This window comes from Meriones unguiculatus, chromosome 4 (assembly GCF_030254825.1).
Source record: "Meriones unguiculatus strain TT.TT164.6M chromosome 4, Bangor_MerUng_6.1, whole genome shotgun sequence".
Taxonomy (NCBI): Eukaryota; Metazoa; Chordata; class Mammalia; order Rodentia; family Muridae; genus Meriones; species Meriones unguiculatus.
The window spans coordinates 126,573,250-126,596,446 of NC_083352.1; the positions used below are offsets into that span (position 1 = coordinate 126,573,250).

A 23,197-nucleotide genomic window follows, 5' to 3' on the forward strand; every position below is an offset into this window, starting at 1 on the left:
GCTTATACTAATCCTTGGCTTCAGCCCTCAACAACAACAACAACAACAACAACACACACACACACACACACACACACACACACACACACACTAGTTTACAGGTAAACTACTTCACTCTGGCATCTGTGTCTCTCAGGGAGATGTGCTGGTGTGGAGGGTTGGCTCAGACCCTGGCCTTTCTGAGATACCCTTACCATACTTTCTGAAACCTTGGCAGTTCATTGCCTCCTCCTGGGTCACAGGGGTCAGATAGAGCGTGAATGTACAGAGGGGAGGAGTCTTCATCAAAGACTTTGTCATTCACTTAGTGGCTTTCCTGAGAGGAGCCTGTGAGATCAGGTTGAAGTTCTGTGCTGGCCTCCCCATGGAACCCTGACCACCAGTGTTCTTTCCTCTCCTCCCTGTGGAGCTGAGAGAACAGTGGCCCAGATCAAACAGGTTGAGGGTGAGGTGGCCTTTCTAGTGAGCCAGGATGTGCTGTTCTTGTGTGGGAGACTTCTAAAGTTGGACAGTGCAGTCTGTTCTCATCTTGTCTCTCACAGACACTCTGCAGCAATCACTACCAAGCTGTCCCTCCAGGCAAAGCTCACCTCCTTCCTTATGCCCTCGGGCCCTGCCTACAACGTCAGCCCCTGCTCTCCACGCCTCCTTTAGCCTCTCCTCCTAGCTCTGTCCCACATCTCCAGCTCAGAAGGAAAATTCCCAAGACATTGCCAGTGTCCAGTGATGGGATATAGAGAGAACTGAGGTGGACACTATTTGTGTAGGTCTGAGGACAGAGGGGTATCTGCAAACACCTACTTAACCACCAACTCTGTGTCTCCACACAAACTACTTGACAATATAAACATTCACACCCATATCCAGTACATATGTAAACCACAAGAAATACCTAAATATTACCACGTGAGCATACATACTTGTGTAAAATTTACACACACACACACACACACACACACACACACACACACCACGGTTCAGCACAAATATGAATCTCACCCTCCTCACCAAAGGTCACCTGCTGGGTGGCATCCCAGTGGAGAAGACCACATGTCAAAGCAGGAAGCCAGAGATGACCAGCGGTCAAGCTCATTCTTGTTACAACAACCCACTTTCTTGGGATCTAACAAGAGTCCAGATTTCCAGCTATGAATCTCTTGAGTATGTGAGTGAGTGAGTGAGTGAGTGAGTGAGTGAGCATGTGTGCGTGTGTGAGTGTGTGGTATCTTTCCCAGTTGCTCTCCTTTTAAGACAAGGTCTCTTGCTGAACCTGGAATGCACTGATTTGCCTAGCCTAGCTAGCCAGGGAGCCATAGGGTCAACCATGTCTTGGCTTTCCCCCTCTTGGATTACAGATGTTTGATACTGAGTGTGTTGGTTTGTTGGTTGGTTGGTTTTGTGAGTGTTGGGGATTCAAACTCAAGTCTTCACTTTTACACAACAAATATTTTACCCATGGAGCCATCTGCCCAGCTCTAGGTGGCCCTCCCTGTTAAAGGCTCTACCCCCTCCCGACACTGAGAAGCTTCTAGCACATGATCATCTGAAGGCCATAACTCCAGACAGGTTCCTGGCAGTTCAGTGAGAAACACGAAGATGAAATTCATATGAGAGATGTGAAAATCTCATATGAACCGATGAAGGCCACAAGGAAAGGCCTGACACCCACCAGAGACACCTGAAGTGACAGGTAGCCAGCAGTTGTCCAAGGAAGCTTGGAGGCCTTGCAGAGGGAAACGTAGGCTGACGCCTTGGTGTGGAATGTGCTAGAAGGTTCAAGATTTCATGAGACATATGGTTGTATGTGAAAGAGAGACAGAAAGAGAGAGAAAAAAGCTAAGTACCAATAACTCCTCAAACTTTAACGTCCATTGACACGTATTCATGTCTAATAAATGAACTAATCATAGGTCTCAAAAGTCCACAGTTTTCATTCACTCCTGTGCTCCCCCAGAGGGAAGCCATGTCTGGCGTAGGTGCCAGCTGCTTTCCCACACTCCCTCTTTTTTGTGTGTGCCACGTACTGTCCTTTGGTTGCGCTGACCTTGTACAAATCCCCCTTGTTCTAAGTGCCCGCCCACGGCCTACTGATAAAAGGAGGCTCATCCCTTCCCTAGGGAACACTGATCTTGTCCTCTGCAGCTGCTACCATCTTCAGTCTAGTTCTTGCCGCCATGAAGCTGTTGCTTCTGCTTCTTGCCATATCTGTGGCAACAGAACTGGTGATGGCAGGTACCTTGGGTTCTTTTAGGATCCAGTTCCTGTCTCTGGATTTCTTTCCTTTCTTTCATTCTCAATGGGGCGACACCCGAGGCTTTTCAGCTTTCACACAGCTTCGGAAGCTTCCTCAAGATCCTGTCATTCATACTGTGCTCTATTTCTCTCTGCATGTGTTTCTCTGTGTGTCTCTCTGTCTGTCTCTGTCTTTCTCTCTATCTCTCTGTCTCTTTCTCTCTCTCTCTCTCTCTCTCTGTCTGTCTCTCTCTCAATCTCTTTTGCTAAGTGGCTGCATAAGAGACGTTTGGGGGTGTGGTCTGGTACCTTTGGGCAAGAGTTGCATTCTGGTGGGAACTTGGGAGAGGGTTGAAGAGTGAAGGGTTGGGTTCTGGTTGGGGATTTGGCTAGGGCTGGTTCTCGATGAGGGAGCCTTCAGGGCCTGGGGTGACAGACAGAGCCACAGCACGGACTGAAAGTGACGGCCTGGTTTTCCTGACAGCTTGGAGCGACACGGAGAGGGGTGAGACTTGGTTGAGTAGGGCTGCTGCTGGCATTTGATGGCTGGGCATGGGTGGGGGAAGGGACAAGCACCTGGTGTGCAGGGTACTTGGATTCAGCTTGGTGGCGGGCAGCTGCTTGGCACTGGGCTGGTGACTTGATCAAGTTTGGGTTTGGCTTGGAGTGAGGCCACTGGGATCACTGAGTGTGCTGAGGCAGGAGGCTTGGCTGGGTCTCGAGTTTAAATTAGGTGAGTATGAGATCAAGGGGGACTGGACACTGGGCCGTGGCTGCGGCTGGGGCTTGCTGGCTCCTGTCACCAGCTGTTAATGGGCTTCCGGTGAGCACCATGATGGAGTGAGCTCTTCTGTCCACAGTGGCAGCACGTGCTGTGCTGTTCCTACCATTCCCAGGCTCACACATATCAATTCTGGAGGAAGTAAGTGCTAGGAAGTTGGGGGTGGCCAGGATGGTGGCTGGGGAGATACTCCGAAAAGAACTTTTCTTGGCTGGATGTGGTGGCGCTCACCTTTAATCCCAGCACTGGAGGCAGAGACCGGCAAACTTCTGTAAGTTCAAGGCCAGCCTGCTCTACATAACTAAGTTTCAGGCCAGGAGCTGAGACTCCATATCAAAAACAAAGGAGAGATTTCCTGAAAGCTTTCCAAGATCAGTCACCTCTATGCTCTCCCTCTCAGGCCCACTCGACTCTCTGGGGACCCAAATCAGCACGGCTCACCAACTATGTGGCTGCTTCTCCCCTGCCCGCCTGTGCTCTGCTGCTTCTTGTCTGTCCCTTGAGCAATACCAATGCACACCTAACAATTGTTCCTATGCCCCAAAGATGAATGTTGGAAGGACGGACACTGCCGGGTGGTGTGCAAGGATGGTGAAGACAGTGTCATACGCTGCCAAAATCGCAAACGCTGCTGTGTCCCAGAACGTTACTTAACAATCCCCGCTGAGGTTATTGATGGAGTCCTTGACTGGACCAGTGCTACGATGCCCTTAAAAGTCCATAAAAAGAAAAAAAGATCCCTCTATGGATAGAAACAGATGTGGCTTCTCGTCCGTTAGTCCCCACCCCACATTAAAGTTCACAGAATTGAGTGTTTCGTCTGTCTGTCTGTCTGTCTGTCATGGAGTTCAGAGGCAGCAGAAAGAAGCCGTCAGGACTGGATCCTGGTAGTCAGGTGGGGAGCACATTGTTGAAGGTGGTATCACCCGCCAGCCCCAGGAGCAGCTGTTGAGACAAACGAAAGCTGAGGGTGCAGGGGTGGGTGGTTCGTCTTGAGAGAAAATGGGTCAAAGATGGGCAGGGCTGAGTGGAACCTAAATCTTTGGATTTCTAGGGCCATCAGCTGAAATAGCTTCATTAATGCCTAATCGCTCATAGCCTCGGGGGCCAGAAAGTTTCAAAATATGAAAAGTACCTACCGTTTATTCAGTCATAGACCAACCTGTTCACTACTCACTTTTTTTAGCATTCTCTCACAGATTTCTGCACACACTCACCCATCCCAGCTCTGCCTCTTACCACTAATGGGCCCAGCTTACAAGTCTGCCAGAGTTCAGCATCTCGTTTTGGAAAGGCCAGACAACAGACAGCATCATGTAGCTCAGGGTTACAGTAGGAATTAAAGGGGCACAGAGCAGGGGTCTAAGGGCTCAGGTATGTCGTCTGAGTCCCTCCTCAGTTTCTGCAGGCCCAGGAAGCGGAAGTCTCTGGCAGGGGGAGCCAAGGGACAGAATCTACATCATTGGGGTGGATAAATCAACACGGGTGAGACTAGAAATCGGGGAATTAAGGATCCTGATGTGGAATCTGTGGCTGTCTTCAAATCCTGGTCTTGGGGGCGTCATTTCTACAGTGTGGTTGCTCACTCCTGAGCTATGCTTCTAAGGATGAGGTGAAGGACCTGGGGACTCCAGAAGCATGACACATGCCATCAAGGCAGAACTTGACTGTGATATAGGCAGAGACTATCCTAGAGAAAGAGGCACCAAGTTACCTCCTGTTCGTGATCCTGCCTCTGCTCTGGGCTTCCTCTGAGCCCCTCCCACAGAGTGAGAAAATACTGGTCCAGTGACTCTCACCCTGCCTTCAGGCTTGTGCTTTGATCAGTAGGGTCTGGTGCTGTCTGTCCAAGGCTCCCTTGAGGCTACTTCCAGAACACGGGCTGTTCCCTAGGTTCACCCATGAACTCTGGGATTGTACCAGTAGGCAGCTGGAGAAGAGTCAATCATGTTCTGTTTTCAGGAGCCAAGGCCGAGCTTGGATCACATGCTGTCATGAGCTCATTTTTCAAATTTGTGTGTGTGTGTGTCTGAGTGTTTTGCCTCATGTGTATATGTAACCATGTGCATGCTTGGTGCCCACAGAGCTCAGAAAAGGGGACCCGGTCCCCTAGAACTGGAGTTATGGATGGTTATAAGGCACCATATGAGTGCTGAGAACTGAACCTCAGTCCTCTGCAAGAGCAGCAAATGCGCTGAACCACTGAGCCTTCTCTCCAGCCCTTGAGCTCGTGGTTTTAACCAGGATGTTTTAATAAGGCCTGTGTGGGGGCCAGAGAGGTGGCTTAGTGGTTAAATGCTCAGTGCACAAGCTTGAGGACCTGACTTGGGATTCCCAAGGGCCACAGAGAGCTGATCATGCTGGAGTGAGTCGTCTTCTCAGTGTTGGAAGGACAGTGACAAGAGGATCCCTGGGGTTCTTGCCAAGTATTTCAGCCCAACTTACCCAGGTCAGGCTCCACTGGGAGACCCTATCTCAAAAAGCAAAGTAGACGGTTTCTGATAACAGCCAAGGTTGGCGTCTGGCTTCCGCATATCACACACACAGGTGCACACACATAACTAGGGGCAGCGGAAGTGCACTTGGAGGTCCCAGCTCCTAAGTTTTTGTCCTTCGATGGCACCCTAGTTGGGAGGTGCACCCTCTCTTCCACGTGTCCTCCAGTGGCACTGTGGAGCCTGGTGGCCGTGGAAGTGCTGCATGGTCCTTTGGGTATATACCAGGTATGTATGTGGCTCGTGTGGTAGCTCTGTTTTTAGCTGCTTCAGAAACCTCCAGGTTGATTTCCACAGGCCTGCGCCCATTACATTCTTGCAAACAGTGGACAAGGGTTCTCCTCCCACATTTCCCTTATGGCTACAGATATCAAATACTTTCAAAGAGACTTCTTGGCCATATGTGTTTCTTCTTTTGATATATGTCTTGTCAGCTCATTGGCCTATTTATTGATTGGCAATTTTACTCTTTGGTGTCTGTTTCTTCTTCTTCTTCTTCTTCTTCTTCTTCTTCTTCTTCTTCTTCTTCTTCTTCTTCTTCTTCTTCTTCTTCTTTTTCTTCTTTTTCTTCTTCTTCTTCTTCATCTTCGTTTAGAGTAGCAGAGGAGTTGATTTTATTTCAACATAAAATTTAAGTTATTTTACAGAGTAATGGTTTATTTTCCACTCTGAAACAGTGATGGGGAAAAAATGAAACATTTCTTACAGCCTACTCTGGTTTAAAAGTGAGTGCAGTGGTTCCCACCTGTCTGGGGCTGAAAGGATGGGGTGTCCGGTTTTTTTTTTTTTTAATGTTTCTTTTATTTTGTATGTGTGGGTGTTTGGCTTGCATGTTTTCCCATGCCCATGGAAGCCAGATGGTGATTTGGAGTGCCCTGGAGCTGGAGCTACAGACAGTTATGAACAGCCATGTGGGTGCTGAAAAAGCAAACCTAGGTTCTCTGGAATAGCCAATGCTCTTGACCACTGAGCCATCTCTTCAGGCCCTATAGTTTGGTTTTTTGCCATTCTTTATATATTCTAGATAGTAATCCTCTGTTTGAGGTTTAGATGAAAATACTGTTCCCTCTTTCTCTTAGCCGCTCTACCGATAGTTTCTTTTGCTGTAGGAAGCTTTTTAATTTAATTTAACCTCATTTGTAAATTCTTGGAGTCACTTCTTGGGCAGTTAGAGTCGACTGAGAAAATTTCTGTGCCTATATCCTGAAGCACTTTCTCCTAGCACTTCCAGTGTTTCTAGTTTTGAATCAAGGCCCCTGATCTGCTTGGAGAGGACTTTTGTTCAGCATGGGAGCTGCAGATCTAGTTTGCCTGCCTGCAGCCTCACATTCAGGGTTGCCAGCACCAGCTACTGAATAAGCCTCCTCCTCCCAGCATGTGTTTGTGACTCTTTGCCAAGATTAGGTGTCCCTAGCTGTGTGGGCTTGCGTATGAGCCCTCTGATCTTTCCCACCCACCTCTCTGTCTGTTTTTGTGCTGGTATCCTCCTGTGTTCACCATACTGACGTCCAGAGCCTTGCCCTGAACCCAGCAGGACAGAGGAACTGTCTCACTGGCTGTGGTACTCACTGTCAACCATTAGGTGTTTTTCTGTGCTCCTATCTCCCCCAGTCTGTGGCACTAGTAAGCAGAAATTAATTATCATTATTCTTTTTTTTTTTTAACCAGGCAAAAATTCTCCCCTTCCATGCATGGCTGACCTAGGATTCTGTAGGCCTTCCTGCAAGAAGGATGAACAGCCCTACTTCTACTGTAGAAATTACCAGAGATGCTGCCTCCAGCCCTACGTGAGGATCAGCCTTACGGGTGGTAAATGAAGACACTAACTGGTCTTATGAGAAATGCTGGCCAAAAAAAACACACACCAAACAAAAACAAAACAAATGTGAAAGCTGGTGACCACCATGCAGAAACTTCCAGGGAAGCCATCTTTGCTGTCTACCTCTGTATTAAAACGCATGCCTCTACATGCGTATTTGTCTTTCCTCCACTGGGTACAGTGCAAAATCGGGTTTTGCATGGTGAGGTCTCTCCCAATCTGAATACTGCTGGAGAAGGGTATGGGCACCTGAGTGACTTTCAGAGAGGAGCCCTGAGCAGCCACTGAATGTGAGAGGGTACGGTGGAAGCCAGGGAGGGGGAGGGGAGGGGAGAAGGAGAGGTTTGGGGTCTGGGATGAGCCATGACAATCTCTGCCATGTGGAACTGGGGAGGGGAGTACCAGAGCAGGCAGGATGGGAGAGGTGTGTAGTCTTGCAGGCCTAGTTGGTTAAGCCTGGAAGAGCTTCTAAGCAGAGACGGTAGACTCAGAGTAGGTTGTCTGGCCATGGCTTCAAGTTGTGATGCTGGAATTGGCTTGGGGTAATTGCAGAAGGAATTTTAGTAACACACCCCCTCCTCCATGATTGCTAAGCTCTTCTCATTCTTAGAGGGCTTAATACATACATACACATACACACACACACACACACACACACACACACACACACGCATACACACATATATATGTTTTTCAAGACAAAGTCTCTCTGTGTAGCCTTGACTCTTCTGGAAGTTTCTCTGTAGACAAGGTTGGCCTTGAATTCATAGAGATCCGCCTGCCTCTGGGATTAAAGGTGTGCACCACTACCACCCAGCTTTAAAAAACAACAACAAACAAACCTATATTTAAAAATAACTCATTCTTATTGTGGGTGTCTATGATTTGTGTCTGTGTGAGGGAAGCCCATCAGGCTCATGTAGGGGTCAGAGGACAACTCTGTATAATTAGTTCTTTTCTGCCACGTTTATGTGGGTTCTGGGGATTGAACTCAGATCATCATGCTTTCAGAGAAATGCCCTTTACCCACTGAACCATCTTGCCAGACATAATATTTTCCTTTTATGTATTACTTCCTGCTAACGTCTTGTTTCTCTCTCTTTAATTCTAGTCAGTGGGAGAGTAGCTACCAAAAGATTTGTCTTTCTCTGCTTCTCTGACTATGCTGACTCAGTACACTTGGCTTTGGCCTAGCTTGCTCTAGGGAGCTGGTTATGGTCCAGCCACTATTAGATTGACTCTTTTAAACTTTCAGAACTTTGCCTCTAGGTAGCACTTCCACCACGGCTGCCTTCCCGTTATCTAGGAGGATTCACTTTCTGTTAGCTGGTTCTTTGCAATCCTCTGGGGTTATGTCTCTGTTTGGAGAATTAAAACCTCTACTTTCCTAGGAAAAGGTTGCTATTTCTACAGCCTCTTCAATGGGAAGTTTCTTGAGCAAACTCCCCTTTGAAAACTAATACTCCCTGATGGCATTTTGCTTTGCAATGGCATTTCAGTGGGCTCTGAGCTCACCACAGTGCACACACCATCACCAACCCATTTCTACATCTGTCCCCAAGACAATCCCCAGTAGCTGCATAAGCAAAGGACCCTTTGCTCTGCTGGCTGGCCATGCGTTTGTGTGGGGAAAGTCACACTGAGTGATGGCTCTATCCTCTGATCTTTTCTCTTCTCTTCCATGCCACCCCCTGTCCCCTCATACAACAGAGCCAAAGATCCAGAGAAAGTGCCTTCTCCAGACTTATGTTTCAGGAAGAACATAGATCTGACCTCCTCAGTGGAAATAGTTGTGAAAAGTCCCTAGCTAGGGCCTGAAGGGAATAAGGGCACTTGAATGCCCTCTCTTTAGCCCCTGGAGCAAGCATTTACATCCTAATGGATAGTGTTGTAAATGCAAAGGTTTAGGATTTTTATTTTGCCCACATGGGCTTTCGTCTGGAGGGAAGTGCTCTGGTATCTCCAAAACTCTCATCAGACAGACAGAAGGACAGAGGAAATGCCAGTGTGGAAATTAATTCTTCCTCAAGCGCTTCAGCTTGCACACAGATCACCAGCAAGGAAGCACTCGGGAAAAGAACACTGCTGTGGTCTGGAGTGACCCCGGCATTTAAGGAACATCAGAGACTTTGCCACTGGAAACACTGTGATGTCTCACACAGGGGTGTTTATCTAGAATTACACAATCAGAGGGGTGGGTGTGCATCATAGGTCTTTCAGTGCCTTATATATGCAACATAGTCCATCTTTCTTGGGATATGAACAAGTGACATCTGAGAAGTCATGAGCTATCATAAATTCTGGGGACAGAGCTTCCCAGCCACCTCCCGGGTGTCTTTGTCACTCCGTCATCTATCCCGGCTAAGTTGCCTGAATCTGGCATCATGCTAAGAACATCCATGAAGTCTGAGGGCAGATCGTACTCCGTCGTAGAGGTTGGCTCCGTGGTTGAAGCGATAAAGGCCTTTTGCTTGCGGTGCCTGGTGTCTGGGACACAGCAGACACGATGATTTTTACATGCTTCCTGAATCATTTCTCCATAGTTGCATTTTTTCCTGCAGTGCCCCGATTTGCTCAGGCATTTTTTCTCACCACCATAGGCTAAATGATCAAAGGAGAGACCAATGATTTTAAGTTACTCTTGCAAGGTGGCTATGGATTTGGCATTCCACAAATAACAGCAGGCCCAGAGCAGGAGGACAGCTGTCAGACTCCTTGCTGCAGCTTGATAATATCGAACTTCTTAAAGTAACATTTCCTGACCTCTTCCTTGCCTGTGTCTAAGCTTTTCTCAAAGTGTGATCTATCATTCATCAATGAAAGTAAACTTGCTACTTATAAGGCATTGGAGACAGTCATTACAAGCTCCCTGACCTGTGTCAAGTTACCCGTTTCAAGAAGCCCACCTGGGGCTGGTGAAATGATTACATGGTGCTTGGCTCTAAGCCTCATGGACTTGGGTTTGACCCTAAGACTTTCATCAGTGGAAGGAAAGGACTGACTCCAAGTTTTTTAACTCTGATCTCACTCATGTATTATAAAACACACAGAGACACATACACGTGCTCTCCTCCCCCCCAAATAAAAAATAAGTAAGTAAATAAATGTAAACAATTACATAAAAAAAGAAAGAAATTCCCCTCACGACTGTGACTGAGTTCAGAAAACCTGAACCCTCTGATCTTACACAGATCACTCAAGGCAGATTTCAGAACTTGGCAAATGACTTGAATGAATTGATAGGTTTTTGGTTTGGGTTTTGTTTCATTTTTTTTCTTTCTTTTTGTTTGTTTGTTTAAAAAAAGACAAAACAAAACAAGAAAGTCCTCACTATGTAGCCTTGGCCGTCCTGGAACTCACTCTGTAGACCAGGTTGGCCTGGAACTCATAGAGATCCACCTGCCTCTGCCTCCCAAGCACTTGGTGTTAAGGTATGTACCACTGTTCCTGGCCATAGTTTTTATTACAGTAGAATTTTATAAGTTTGTAAAGAACGAGGCAGACTTGTAGGTGGCCAGAAAATATTAACTGAAACAAAAATGCTGTGTAACCATGGGGATAGTATATTTAGGTGTTTTTGTTTTTTTTTTTTAATGAGACAAATATGTGGGTCACTGTAAGGAGCTTCCCATATTCTGAAATCTGCCTTGAGTGATCTTTGCCAGTAGGGAGGATGCAGGTTTTGGAGAGCAGTAGCATCAGGGTTCTGGCCATACCTTTGGGTAACTTTTTTAAAGCAGTGGCTATCAAGCCCTAGACTTTCAGGGCACAAGGGAGAAAGAAAGCCATCTCTGTCCACCCATGTAACACCTCTGCAGATATTTCAGTCACCAAACTCCAGAACGTGGGAAGACGAAGACCCTCCTCAAAAGCAGTAACAAAACTTTGAAAAAGTGGAGACTCCACTGGGCTAGCGACTTTGGGTGGCTGTTTCAAGAGCTGTGCAAGCGGGGAATAAAACGGACACGGGTGCAAGGCTAGCCCTGTTCCTTAGGTGGAACCATGGCGAGAGGGGAACTCCGGTCGTGCAAACTGCCCTGAGGATGACCTGACCCTCCTCCAACCTACCCTTGTCAGAGAAACAGTCTCCGTGAGAAAGGTGTGTGTGAGGGAAAACAGCCACGCTCTGGGCCCCACAGGCCGGTGACCACGAGCCCTTCATTGTGGTCACTTCCCTGGGTTCTGTTACCTGGGATCACTTGGGGCAGAAGAGCAAGGACAGGAAGAGCCAGCAGCAGAAGCCTCATGCTTCTCAGGAAGTAGGAGGCGGAAGAGCTAGGCATCCAGGACACTGGGTACAGTGTGACTCTGGCCAAGAGTTTTATTGGCCTTTCTGTAGTGGGGGGCAGAGGAATGTGCATTGAGCCAGAGAGAGATGTAAAAGCGTACCCAAGCAAGACATCAGCCTGCTGGCTGGTGTGCGGACTGAGCATCTGAGACAGGCCCTCAGAGCACATGGGAACCTTGTAAGTCACAGGCCCTGAGGACGTGTTTGGGAGTCCAGAGAAGGAAAACGCACATGAGGACTCCACCTTAGCTTCTCCAGCCCTCTTGGCAGGGCTCCACCCCTTGCCCTCAGTCCCCCGCACTCTAGACTAAGTCTGCAGTCTGCTCTCAAGACTCTCCTCCAGCCGGGTGGTGGTGGCGTACACCTTTTCCTCCTCCATCCTACCCTTATCAGAGACACAGTCTCCGTGAGAAAGGTGTGCTGGTTGTGTGAGGGAGAACAGCTGCACACTGGGCCCCACAGGCCAGGGACCACGAGCCCTTCACTGTGGTCACTTCCCTGGGTTCTGTTACCTGGGATCATTTGGGAGAGAAGAGCAAGGACAGGAAGAGCCAACAGCAGAAGCAGTTGGGAGGCCAAGGCAGATGGAGCTCTGAGTTCGAGGCCAGCATGGTCTACAGGGCAAGTTCTAGGACAGCCAGCCATACACACATAAACCCTGTCTCAAACCCCCACCCCGACGCCCACCAAGAAGTTCTCTCCTTATCAGTGTCTCTCTGCATTAGACTATAAGGTTGCTACGGGTAGGGACAAGGACCCTGAGACACGAAGCATGAGCTCAGTGAAGGTGTATGGAAACTAAAGGTAATGAACATGTGTTAGTACAGACACTGAAGCGCTTACTTACATTCCAACAGTGTAACTTGATGGTAGAGTTGACTCACGCTAGAGTGTGAGGAGTTCACTGTATAGTGGCGAGAGTTAGCCACTGTTGCCAAGAATTGCCTCCGGCAAGGGTACTCACGGTGACTGGGGTGTTACTGCTGACCCGGGTACCTACGTGGGGGCACTGGAGGTCTGGGCATTCTCTGCAGAGACCCAAGCGTCTAGATAGACCTGTAGGACACAGAACACTTGTCTAAGCTTCCAGGTTGCCCAACCTCGTCTTTAGTCCTTCCTCTCTGGCTCTGTGTTTTCCTATAAAGCTGTGGGGGTGGAAGCTGGGTTCGTGCTGCTCTTGGGTTTGAAGACAGTGCTGAACTTCCTGCCAGTGGAAGAGTGTTAAGTGGGTAATTCATTGTAGTCAGTGACCCTATCATTAATTCAATTGTGACCTTGGTGGCTTGGGAGTGAATTACAGAATCAAATGCTTCGAGTCCAAAACGAGTCCAGCCACCTCAATGGTTGCAGTAGAAAAGATGACCATAGAGACTGTGGGGAGATGCTGTTTGAAAGCCCACAGGAAACCCTGGCAGCCAGGGCTGGGATCTTTCAGCAGAGCAGTATTGGAGGCTCAGTAAAATCTTTTATTTCCTATAAATTGAGGGCCACACTTGTTAAAAATCAGACTCCAGATTTAATGAGAAGATTTTGTTGTTGTTGTTGTTTTGTGAATGTCTGTGTTGGGGTTTGTATACAAGAGTGCAGTACCTGAGGCAGCCAAAAGAGGGCGTCAGATCAGGAGTTGGAGTTATAGGCGATAGTGACCCCCTGAAAACAGGTTCTGGGAACTGTGGCTTCTTTTAAAAGCAGCTAGTGGTCCTAACAGCTGCACCATCTCTCCAGCCCCCAGATTTCAGATTTAATTGCACAGTTGATGAGATCTGGGGCTAGTTCAGTCCATAAAACATGCAACTCTTAGTTCTGACGTTCGTACACTGTCAGTGTAAGCTTTAACACACCAACTCAATTTTATCACATGAAAACCAAGCTTTGGCTTTCCCGGGCAATTAAGAATAGTGTTTCCCTGAGATCCAGCTATACCACTCCTAGGCATATATCCAAAATATGCTCAAGTACACAAGAACATTTGTTCAATCTTGTTCATAGCAGCTTTATTTGTAATAGCCAGAAGCTGGAAACAACCCAGATGTCCATCAATGAAGGAATGTATACAGAAATTGTAGTACATTTACACAATGAAATACTACTCAGCAATTTAAAACAAGGGAATCATGAAAATTGAAGACAAATGGTGGAATCTAGAAAATATCATCCTGAGTGCGGTATCCCAGAAGCAGAAAGACACACACGATATATACTCACTTATAAATGAATACTAGACCTATAAGATAGAATTAACATACTAACATCTGTACACCTAAAGAAGCTTAGCAAGAAGGAGGACCCTGAGTAAGATGATCAATCCTCACTCAAAAAGACAAATGGGATGGAAAGAAAAAACAAGAAACAGGACAGTAGCCTACCACAGACGGCCTCTGAAAGACTCTACCCAGCAGTGTATCAAAGCAGATGCTGAGATTCATAACCAAACTTTGAGCAGAGTGTAGGGAATCATATAAAAGAAGGGAGAGATAGTAAGACCTGGAGAGGACAGGAGCTCCACGAGGAGAGCAACAGAACCAAAATATCTGGGCACAGGGGTCTTTTCTGAGACTGATTCTCCAACCAAGATCCATTCATGGAGATAACCTAGAACCCCTGCTCAGATGTAGCCCATGGCAGCTGATAAGCTAGGGTCAGAAGGAAGGGGAGGAGGACTTCCCCTATCAGTGGACTTAGGGAGGGGCATGGGAAGGAGGGGGTACAGCTGGGATACAAAGTGAATAAAATGTAATTAATGTAAATAATAAAAATTTAATTAAAAAAAAAAGAAAAAGAACACCAAGCTTTGGTGAAGTATGAGACCTGACACTCAAGAGGTATGTAGAATCAGGTGAAGTAGAAATTTGGAATCTCTGTGGTCCAGAAGCCAGCCAGTTTGCCTGAAAGCTTTCCTCGTGACAGCCTAAGATCCAGCCTTCTAAACTGATGGCTTTTCTCTTGAGACCCATTCCATGAGTCCCTAGGGCTGCTGGACCACGAGGGTCAGGGCTCAGCATGCAGAGTGAGGGTGGCAAAGACTGTCCTCTGGAGACAACCTCCGTGTCAGAAGAATATGATACTGTTAATTTCTTTAAGCATAACCTGCAGGATACGTATGGAACAGATTCTAGAGTCTTATGGAGTTTATTTTTTAATAGTTTATTATTAGTGGGGGAGGGGAGGGAAGGAAGGACGAAGAAAAAGAGGGATGGATGATGTCCGGGTGCATGTGTGCATGTGTGCATGTGAAAGTCTGAGACCACTCTGTAAAGCCAGCCCTCTCTTTCCATCTTTATCTGAGATCCAGGCATCAGACTCAAGTCCTTAGCCTTGCCAGGGAGCACCTCTACCCACTGAGCCAGCTCACCAGCCAGAGCTCACCGATCCCCCCCCAATGTAAACAACAACCTCACGGGCTTTGGCATCAGGACCCACAAGAGTGAAAACCCAGAGTGAAAGTGAGGGGTTTTCTTTGTTCTGATTCACTTTTCACTGGATCTGCAGAATTGGCTGGAGTGATGCTTGGGTGACATATCCCTACTGAAATCCTTGGCTTCTGTTCTACACCTCAGAGGGTGCTTGGGGAATCCGTCAGCAGGTGCAACGATGCCTCAACAGAGATGATTTTAGCACTAGGCAGAACTGAACCTGACAGTTGTTAAACCCTGCCAGCCCCTCTCGACCCCATAGCTGCGCTCTCTTGACATTTTGCTGGTTTGGGGATGCTCTTTTTTAGGCATCTTCTGGGGAGATGCTGCTTGTACTCAGCTGCCTTGTCTTTCCCACTGTAAGTACTCACCTCGTCTTGTTGAAGGTCCAGTTAAGCGGGAAAGATCAAATTTGCTTTCGGCAGTTTTATCCAGCCAGTCTCTTAGTGGAGTGTGCGGAGTTTAAATCAGCCAGCGGATAAATACTGAGAAGCTGGATTGTTGGATCATTCAGCAATTTGACTTTTAGTTTTAGTTTTGTTTTTTGTCAACCCCCCTCCCAACTTCTATATGACTGTTTTCTGTAATGGGCATCCTAATTTACGTTCGCAGCTGTAGTATGAGGAATTTGCCTATTTCCTTCCAGTATATATGTTTTCCTTTTGACATTAGCCATTTCAACACGTGCCAGTAATAGCTCAGTGTGGTTTAACTTGTATTCCTTGGCTGATTTGGAGGCATTTTTTTTTCACATACCTGTTGGCCACTTGTATGTGTTTTTACAGAAATGTCTGTTGAGAGTCCTTTCCAGCTTAACGTCCATATCTGTTGTTTTCTTTCTATAGAGTTCAGTCTTTTCTATTCTGAGATCTATCTCTTCTTATTCTGTACATGGGCGCAGATGCATTCTCTCTGTCTGTAGCTTATAGCCTCAGGTTTCTGGTGTTCCCTGAGCTGTACAGAAGCACTGACTCTGATGTGGTGCCCTCCGTCTATTATTTTTGCTTCTGTTTCCTGAGACTTTGAGTAAAATTTAAAGCATGGCAGCCTAGACTAGTGACTGTTTTTCTGCCATGTTTCCTTGCAGTAATTTTGTAATTTCGAGTCAATGCTTAACCTGTGTGCTGCTGATCTTTGTAAGTGATGTGATGCAAAGGTCGAATTCCGTCCTGAGGCATTCTTAGGCGTCTATATGCATATCTCTATAATTGTGCCTTACATTACAACTGCATTTGTTCGTATCTATCTCCTGTTTTCCTGAATCATTTATTAATGAGGGGGAAAGACATTTTGTATGATCTTCCAGCATGTTTGTCAGTCTGTCTGTCTATTTCCCTCTCCAACACACACACACAGGAGTAGAGGGGAGAGAAAAGGCTGAACAGAGAGTCTCACACAGGCTAGCCAAGAATTCTGCCACTTACATATTCCCTGGCCCATTTTACTTCAGCAAAGTAGGCAGAAGTACTTTCATCCCTGTTTCCCTCGGGCAGAACATTTTTCCCTTAGGGTAAAAGGGAAGCTAGTGATACACAGGATGGGCGAATTAGGGGTATTTTCCGTGTTTTGACAAGAACTCCCAGGCTCCTCGTAGCTGAGGGGACCACAACAAGCACTCAGCAGGGAGTTACCTACATTGAACTAGAAGGCAAACCAACACACGAGAGTTCTCAGAGGCTCCCTGTGGCCTTTCTGAAGGCAGACACTTGGATGGAGAACACGGAGCCACAGACATAGGGCACCAGCAAGGAGACCCAGAAGAAATGAAAAACCATCGTGAGCGAAACAATTTGGTGTTTCTATCTGAGGAAACGTCCCTGGAATGCTGACCGTTTCCTGCTTCCATCCAGCTGTTGGAACGTTTAGCACTGGGTGCTTCCCATGCTTTTGCTACCTCAGTGTCGCCGCCAGCCCCACGAGAGCAGAGATGAGAGACTGCGGAGAGGAGGTCATATGTTTAATGTACCCTTGAGCTGGCAACGCCCCCTCTGCAGAGGACCAAATTATTTTCAGGTGAACGCTAACTCATCGTAGTTACTGACGAATATCACTGGCATAGATTTGGGATAGTCTTTGAAATTATGACCAAACGTTTTTACAGGCGCCTGTGGCCGAGGGTCCATCTTGCTTGCAGTGCAGCAGTAGTCCCCATTGTTGCATGGCTTTTTCACCCGTTCCCCAGATTTGCAGCGTTCCCTGCAGTGTCCTCTTATGACCCAGCAAGCTTTGCGGCACCTGCAGACTGAAAGTAAAGTAAGTGAAGAAAGGAAGGCTGCTAATTCAAAATACGGAGGCTTATCCAAAGGAACCACTGGGCCAGTGCCACAATTATCTCCACAACAGCCCTGGACTCACTAAAGGAGATTATGCAAGGAAAGCAACGAAAGGTTGGGTTACGCCATGTTCTCAAAGATCTTATCATCAATGCCAAAGGAATTCACTAGCTAGCGGGAACTGAGATGGCTTGATAAGCAGCCATGTGGTCGTGTAGATGAGGCACACAGCAGGCCAACTCCACTCTGTGCTGGCTGAATTATAATCAGGCTTATTATTCCACAGTTACAGGACTCCGACTCCAACAGGCTCTGCAATTGTCAGAAATGTATTAATAACCTTTGCTTCAGGAAGAAGGAAGCTCTTGGACACAATGACTGGGTTTATGGTACTGTGGTTGGTTTGAACGGAAATGGTCCCCCATAGGCTGGTGTATTTGAATGCTTGGTTCCCAGTTGGTGGGACTGTTTGGGAAATATCAGGACATGTGGCCTGGCTGGAGGAGGGGTATCACCGGGGGTGGTCTCTGAGGCTGAAAAAGACGACGCCATTCCCAGTTAACCTCTTTCCCTTCATGGTTGCTGTCTCAGCCTCTTTCTCTTCATGGCTGTTGTCTCAACGTGAGAACTCTCAGTTCTAGCTCCAGCACGACGCCTGTCTGCCTGCTGCCATGGTCTTGCCCTGATGGTATCATAGACTCACCCTCTGACACTGTAAGCCCCTAATAAACTCTTCTCTATATAAGTTGCCTTGGTCATAGTATCTCTTCTCAGCAATATATAAGTAAGCAAGACAGTATGCAGTAATGAGCCTATATTCACCTCCAAGTCCATCTACTAGCACACATTAAATACTTGCAGCTCCCATCTATCAATCATAGCTTGATAAAGCATCTTACGGCAATACAATGAAATCAGCATGGGAGACCACAGAAACACAGCTGTACGAAATCATGCATTGATCCTAACTTCAACTCACAGTGTCACAAAATGCCCTGTGGACTCGCTCACTAAATCAAAGATTGCTGGGACCTGCTCCTACAGAGCTTTGGATTCACCTTTCAAAATCTGTCTGTTGTTGGGCTAGAGAGAAGCCTTTTAATTTAAAAGTACTAGTTCCCAGCAGTCACACTGTGACTCCCAGCTATGAGTAACTCTAGCTCCAGGGGATCTGATGCTCTCTGCAGGCACTGGGCACTCAAGCGGGACACATGGGTACACGCAGACAAAACGGCCAGATGCCTAAAATAAAACAAACAAATCTAGAAGTCTGCCCATTGATGGTTAAGTGGACCTAAATGGGCTTTCTAATGAAACACATTTTAATTAAGAAAAATGAAATAAATGAATCAGGAAATACACCCAACAGCATCGACCATTTGCTGCATCTGGGTGTTGACTGGATGCTAGGTTATTAACCACAGAGTTTCCCCGAGCCACAGAGGCGTCTGTCCACGTACAGCCTGCTGCTTTCACACAGGTGATGTGTCCCGGGTGATTGTGTCCTCTGGCTGTGTGTAACCACTCCATGCCCTCTCCGTAGTCCCCCTTTCATTCCCTCTCTCCATGGTCTCCTCCCTTCCCTTGGCTTCCCTGCAGCTGTCATACAATCTACAGACCAAGAGAAATGGCTTAGGCACCTGGGAAGAATTCTAAGAACCACGAGTGAGAGAAAACATGTGATACTGTTTTTCTGTTTGTTTGTTTTGTGTGTGTGTGTGTGTGTGTGTGTGTGTGTGTGTGTGTGTGTGGCTTATTTTGCTTAATATGATTCCAACCATTTTGTGGGAAATGATGTAACTGGATTCCTTAACGGTTGACTCAAATCCCGCCATGCCCGTATCCGCCACACCTTACCTTCTGACAAAGAGCCAAGCGGACTCTAAAAACTGGCTGTTTTGAACAACTCTGCGTTAAACATCGCAGGTATGGCTGTAGAGCCCTTCGGCTTTTCACCCAGAAGCAGTACAGCGGGGTCACATATTGTGTCTTTTTAGGTTTTTGGGGACCCTTTGTGCCGGTTCCCATTCTGACTGCTCTGGTGTGTCTTCCCACCGTCGGTGTGTGCGGGTTCCCTTTCCCCACAGCCTCACATTTGTTGTCTGTTGTTCTGTCCTGGCTAGAATGACATGAAATCCAAAAGTTTTATTTTTCTCTCTCATGGCTAAAGATTTACAGGGTTTGGAAAACTGACTTCTGGGAACTCAGTCAAGTACTTAATCAGCAATGGCTTCTATTCATCAGCAGGTATGGTGGTACACACCTCTAAACGCAGAAGGATCTAGAGTTTGAGCCTATACAGCAGGGCTATACAGCAGATACTATATTTGAAAGGAGTCCACAAAGATGAGTAGGTAGGGAAGGGGGATCTGGAGGGTATTAGGGAAGTGAATATGATCAAAATATACTGTGAAGATTCTCAAAAAACTAATAAAAATTACCTCCCTCATTTACTGCCTTATGTACTTTAAGAGGAACCACATACATAATTTTAATTTAAAATGTCATTTAAGTATCAGGGTGAAAACAAGTAAAAAGAGACATCTAGAAAAAAAAAGTATGTAATTATGCTAAGCACAAATCTAGTAGATACATGAACTTGTGCCTTTAATCCTAGCATTTAGGAGGCAGAGGCAGATGGACCTCTGTAAGGCCAGCCTGGTCTATGTAGTGAGTTCTAGGCCATCCAGGACTACATAGAAAAACCTTGTCTCAACTGTCTCTGACATGAACTGATTGGCCTGCTCTTTATTACCTCCCCCTGAGGGGGAAGCAGCATTACCAGGCCACAGAAGAAGACAATGCAGCCACTCCTGATGAGACCTAATTGACTAGGATCAGAAGGAAGGAAAAGATGACCTCCCCTATCAGTGCACTTGGGGAGGGGCATGCATGCAGAGGGTGGAGGAAGGGATGGATTGGGACAGGAGGAGGGAGGGAACCACGAGCGGGATACAAAGTGAATAAAGTGTAATTAATAAAGAATTTAAAAAACAAATTAAAAAAAACAAAGCAAAAAGAAATGAGAATTCCTATTGAGCTTTGAAAACTGATTTTAAGAAAATAACAATCATAGTTTAGTGAGTACATCTTGAAGTACAGCAGGCTGGACAGTCACTAGAATATCACGAAAGCCAAAAAATGACTTTTAATGGAAGCATAACAGATTTCCAGAATTATGCATAGTCATTGGTGCACAGCTGGCTGGACCATCAAAGAGAGACTGTTCATGTAGCTAGCACTTAAGAGTGTCTTTGGCCAGGCACAGTGGCACACATCTGTAATCCCAGCACTCGGGGAGGCAGGGGTAGGCAGATCTCTGTGAGTTAAAGGCCAGCCTGGTCTACAAAATGAGCCCAGGACAGCCAGGGCTACACAAAGAAACCCTGTCTCAAAAAACAAAAACAGAAACAAAAAACAAGAGTGTCTTTGGGAACCTCTCCTAGTTAATAATATTCCTCCCCCACCAAGGTATTCTTGTCCTGTCCTCTAATACCTCTGGTTACACTGCAAAATAAACAAGAAAGCAAGCAAGCAAAGAAATAAATAAGAAAAGATTAAGCAAAAGCCTCCTGGCTGCTGTGCCCACACTATTTGCTATGTAGCTCTTCTTCACACCCTCCTTGTGGTCAGGGAATCACCTTCCAACTTCCCACCTTCTTGGGAGGCTTGTTAGTGATTATGATTTCTTTTTTAGCTCAGGGTTTATTTGTCAACATTTTTTTTCTTTTTTAAGTAATGTGTTCTTTATGCTTCCGTTATTATTAGTTTTATTTACTGTGGTGATGAATACGATTGCCATACCATCGTTTAAAGAGGCTTTCTCTGTGGCCTAAAATTTGGGTTATTTTTGTTGCTCATAAAGAATATTTGTTGATGACAGTTCACGCTTGACAAGTTGACACTTTAAAATGCACTGGTCAGATTGTCAGTGTGCTTTACTGGGTTGAAGACTGGAGGTATAGCTCAGTGTTAGAGCATGCCCAAGGCTCTGGGGTGGAGTTTTGGTGCTGGAAAACATTTCTTTGTGGATAGGATGAAGAACTATGAATCCTGCTGTTAAACAGGTAAGAATTCTGCCCTGTGGCTTGAAGCATCTACCCTCAGTGACGTTTGAAACTTGTAAATTATTGTATCTCATTCGAGGTAAGTGAGACGTGTGCTCACATCCATTGCCCTTCTCTTCACTGAGAGCTGGCTGTCCCCTCCCTACCGGTGTTGATTATCTAAAATTTATATGGAATTAAGACATTCATTCTCTCACTCTCTAGACGCCTTTTCTCTCTTTTTGCCATTGTGGGTTGTATTCAGAGCCTCAAGCTGCATCCATAACCCTTTCTAAGTCAACTAAAGAGCAATAAATAATTTATCAGTCTTGCATGCCATGAATCCCAATGCCCTTCTGGGTGGCTTCCTTGTTTCTTTGAATTCTTCCTCTTTATATTCGTGTGGCAAACCTGTACAATCCCAGAAGCTGGACACCATCTTCCTCAAGCTCCCCATGTGAACGGCAGTGGAGCTGGCCACCTCACTGGATCACACAGTTCTTGCCTGATCAATTCAGAGTCTTTCCTTTTCATTCACACCAGCTACAACGGAAAGTTGCTTTAGCAACATTTTTACAAGTTTGTAAGTTTGTGCAAAGAATGCCTTTTCAGGTCTTCTAAAGCCCCTTTGCCCTAAGAAGGGAATGACTTCTTCCAGATACATGTGGCTCAAAGGAGACTCCAAAAAAAAAAAAAAAAAAAAAAAAAAAAAAAAAACTCAGAAAAACTGAGATCATAACCTAGTAAGCTGACTTCTAGAAAATTATTTAGAAATTTTTGTCCAAGTGTGCAAAACTCAGTTGTAGTTTTTTGTTTGTTTTGTGAAAGACCTGGGAATGCTTGATTTCACCCCCAATAGAAAATAGATGCATACACTTTCAGTTATCTGTGTGCTAAAATAGCATACTAATTCTAGAAACATCAAGGAAGGTATCCGTGTGCCAACCAAAATGTTGAGTATATGCTGCCAAGATAAGTATTTTTTGAAACAAATGTAATGCAATTACATCTCATCTAAAAGGAACTGCACTCGCATCCATATTTATGTGGACTTTTATACGCACAAAGAAAAGGTTTCCACACACCAGAAAGGGGAAAGCATCTTTTTTCTAAAAAAACAAAAACAAAAACAAAAAACAAACAAACAAACAAAAACATCCAAGCCTGTATGTAATTTCATAACTCTGACCATTTGTTTATTAATCATAGTGTAAATCATTAACCGACAGACTTTCATGGCTGAGAAAAAGCAGTGAGGTCTACATTTTCGTCCACATGACTGCTCTGTGGCCACTTTCCAGACCAGGAAACAGGTCTGGAAAGGAAGCGATAACAGACTTAACGTCTAAGGAAGGCTTCAGGACTCACCATCGATGGAGACTGGGAAAATTGCTGAAGTAAGACAGCCCCTTGGCAGGGATCATTGGACTTCTCAAAAGACACCCTGCCTGATCCCATGGCCCCGGGGATGCTGGCCAGATACACTCCCAATCATTCCACGCAGGTGAAGCAGTGCAGCAGAGGACCACCCCCAGAGGACCCTGCCCACAATGAATGGAAGGATATCAAACCTCCCACCAGCAAGTCTCCAAACCTAACTGTCATCCATTTCCTTGGTCGTGCTTACCTGAAAACAGCTGGAACAGGATAAGAAATACCAAAAGAGTCAGGTGCAAGTATTTCATGATCCTTGAGGATGTAGCACACCCAAGAGTCTAGAACATTCTGTGGTGGGGCTCTGGACTCAGGTTTTATTTGCTTCCATGGGGTGGAGTCCAGAGAGTGAGCCACGGATATGGAATGATGCAAAGAGAAGTATAAAGAGCATTGGTTCTTGGCCAACAGCAGTT

At 46.2% G+C, this 23,197-nt stretch overlaps 3 protein-coding genes across 3 annotated transcripts; 1 reads left to right on the forward strand and 2 right to left on the reverse strand.

Moving 5' to 3' along the window:
* Positions 1-2,174: 2,174 nt before the first annotated feature.
* On the forward strand, positions 2,175-7,325 carry LOC110562361 (beta-defensin 19-like). The gene is made up of 2 exons (XM_021659074.1): positions 2,175-2,232; positions 7,177-7,325. The coding sequence occupies exons 1-2, from the start codon at positions 2,175-2,177 to the stop codon at positions 7,323-7,325; spliced, it is 207 nt and encodes a 68-aa protein (XP_021514749.1).
* A 2,283-nt stretch (positions 7,326-9,608) lies between these two features.
* Positions 9,609-11,574, reverse strand: LOC110562358 (defensin beta 118). Its single transcript, XM_021659072.1, has 2 exons — positions 11,517-11,574; positions 9,609-9,928 (listed from the first exon to the last, which is right to left on the reverse strand). Exons 1-2 carry the CDS (start codon positions 11,572-11,574, stop codon positions 9,609-9,611), a joined length of 378 nt encoding a protein of 125 aa, XP_021514747.1.
* Positions 11,575-17,006: 5,432 nt separating this feature from the next.
* Positions 17,007-23,032, reverse strand: LOC132653542 (beta-defensin 122-like). Its single transcript, XM_060381327.1, has 2 exons — positions 22,975-23,032; positions 17,007-17,270 (listed from the first exon to the last, which is right to left on the reverse strand). The coding sequence occupies exons 1-2, from the start codon at positions 23,030-23,032 to the stop codon at positions 17,038-17,040; spliced, it is 291 nt and encodes a 96-aa protein (XP_060237310.1). The 3' UTR covers positions 17,007-17,037.
* Positions 23,033-23,197: the final 165 nt, after the last annotated feature.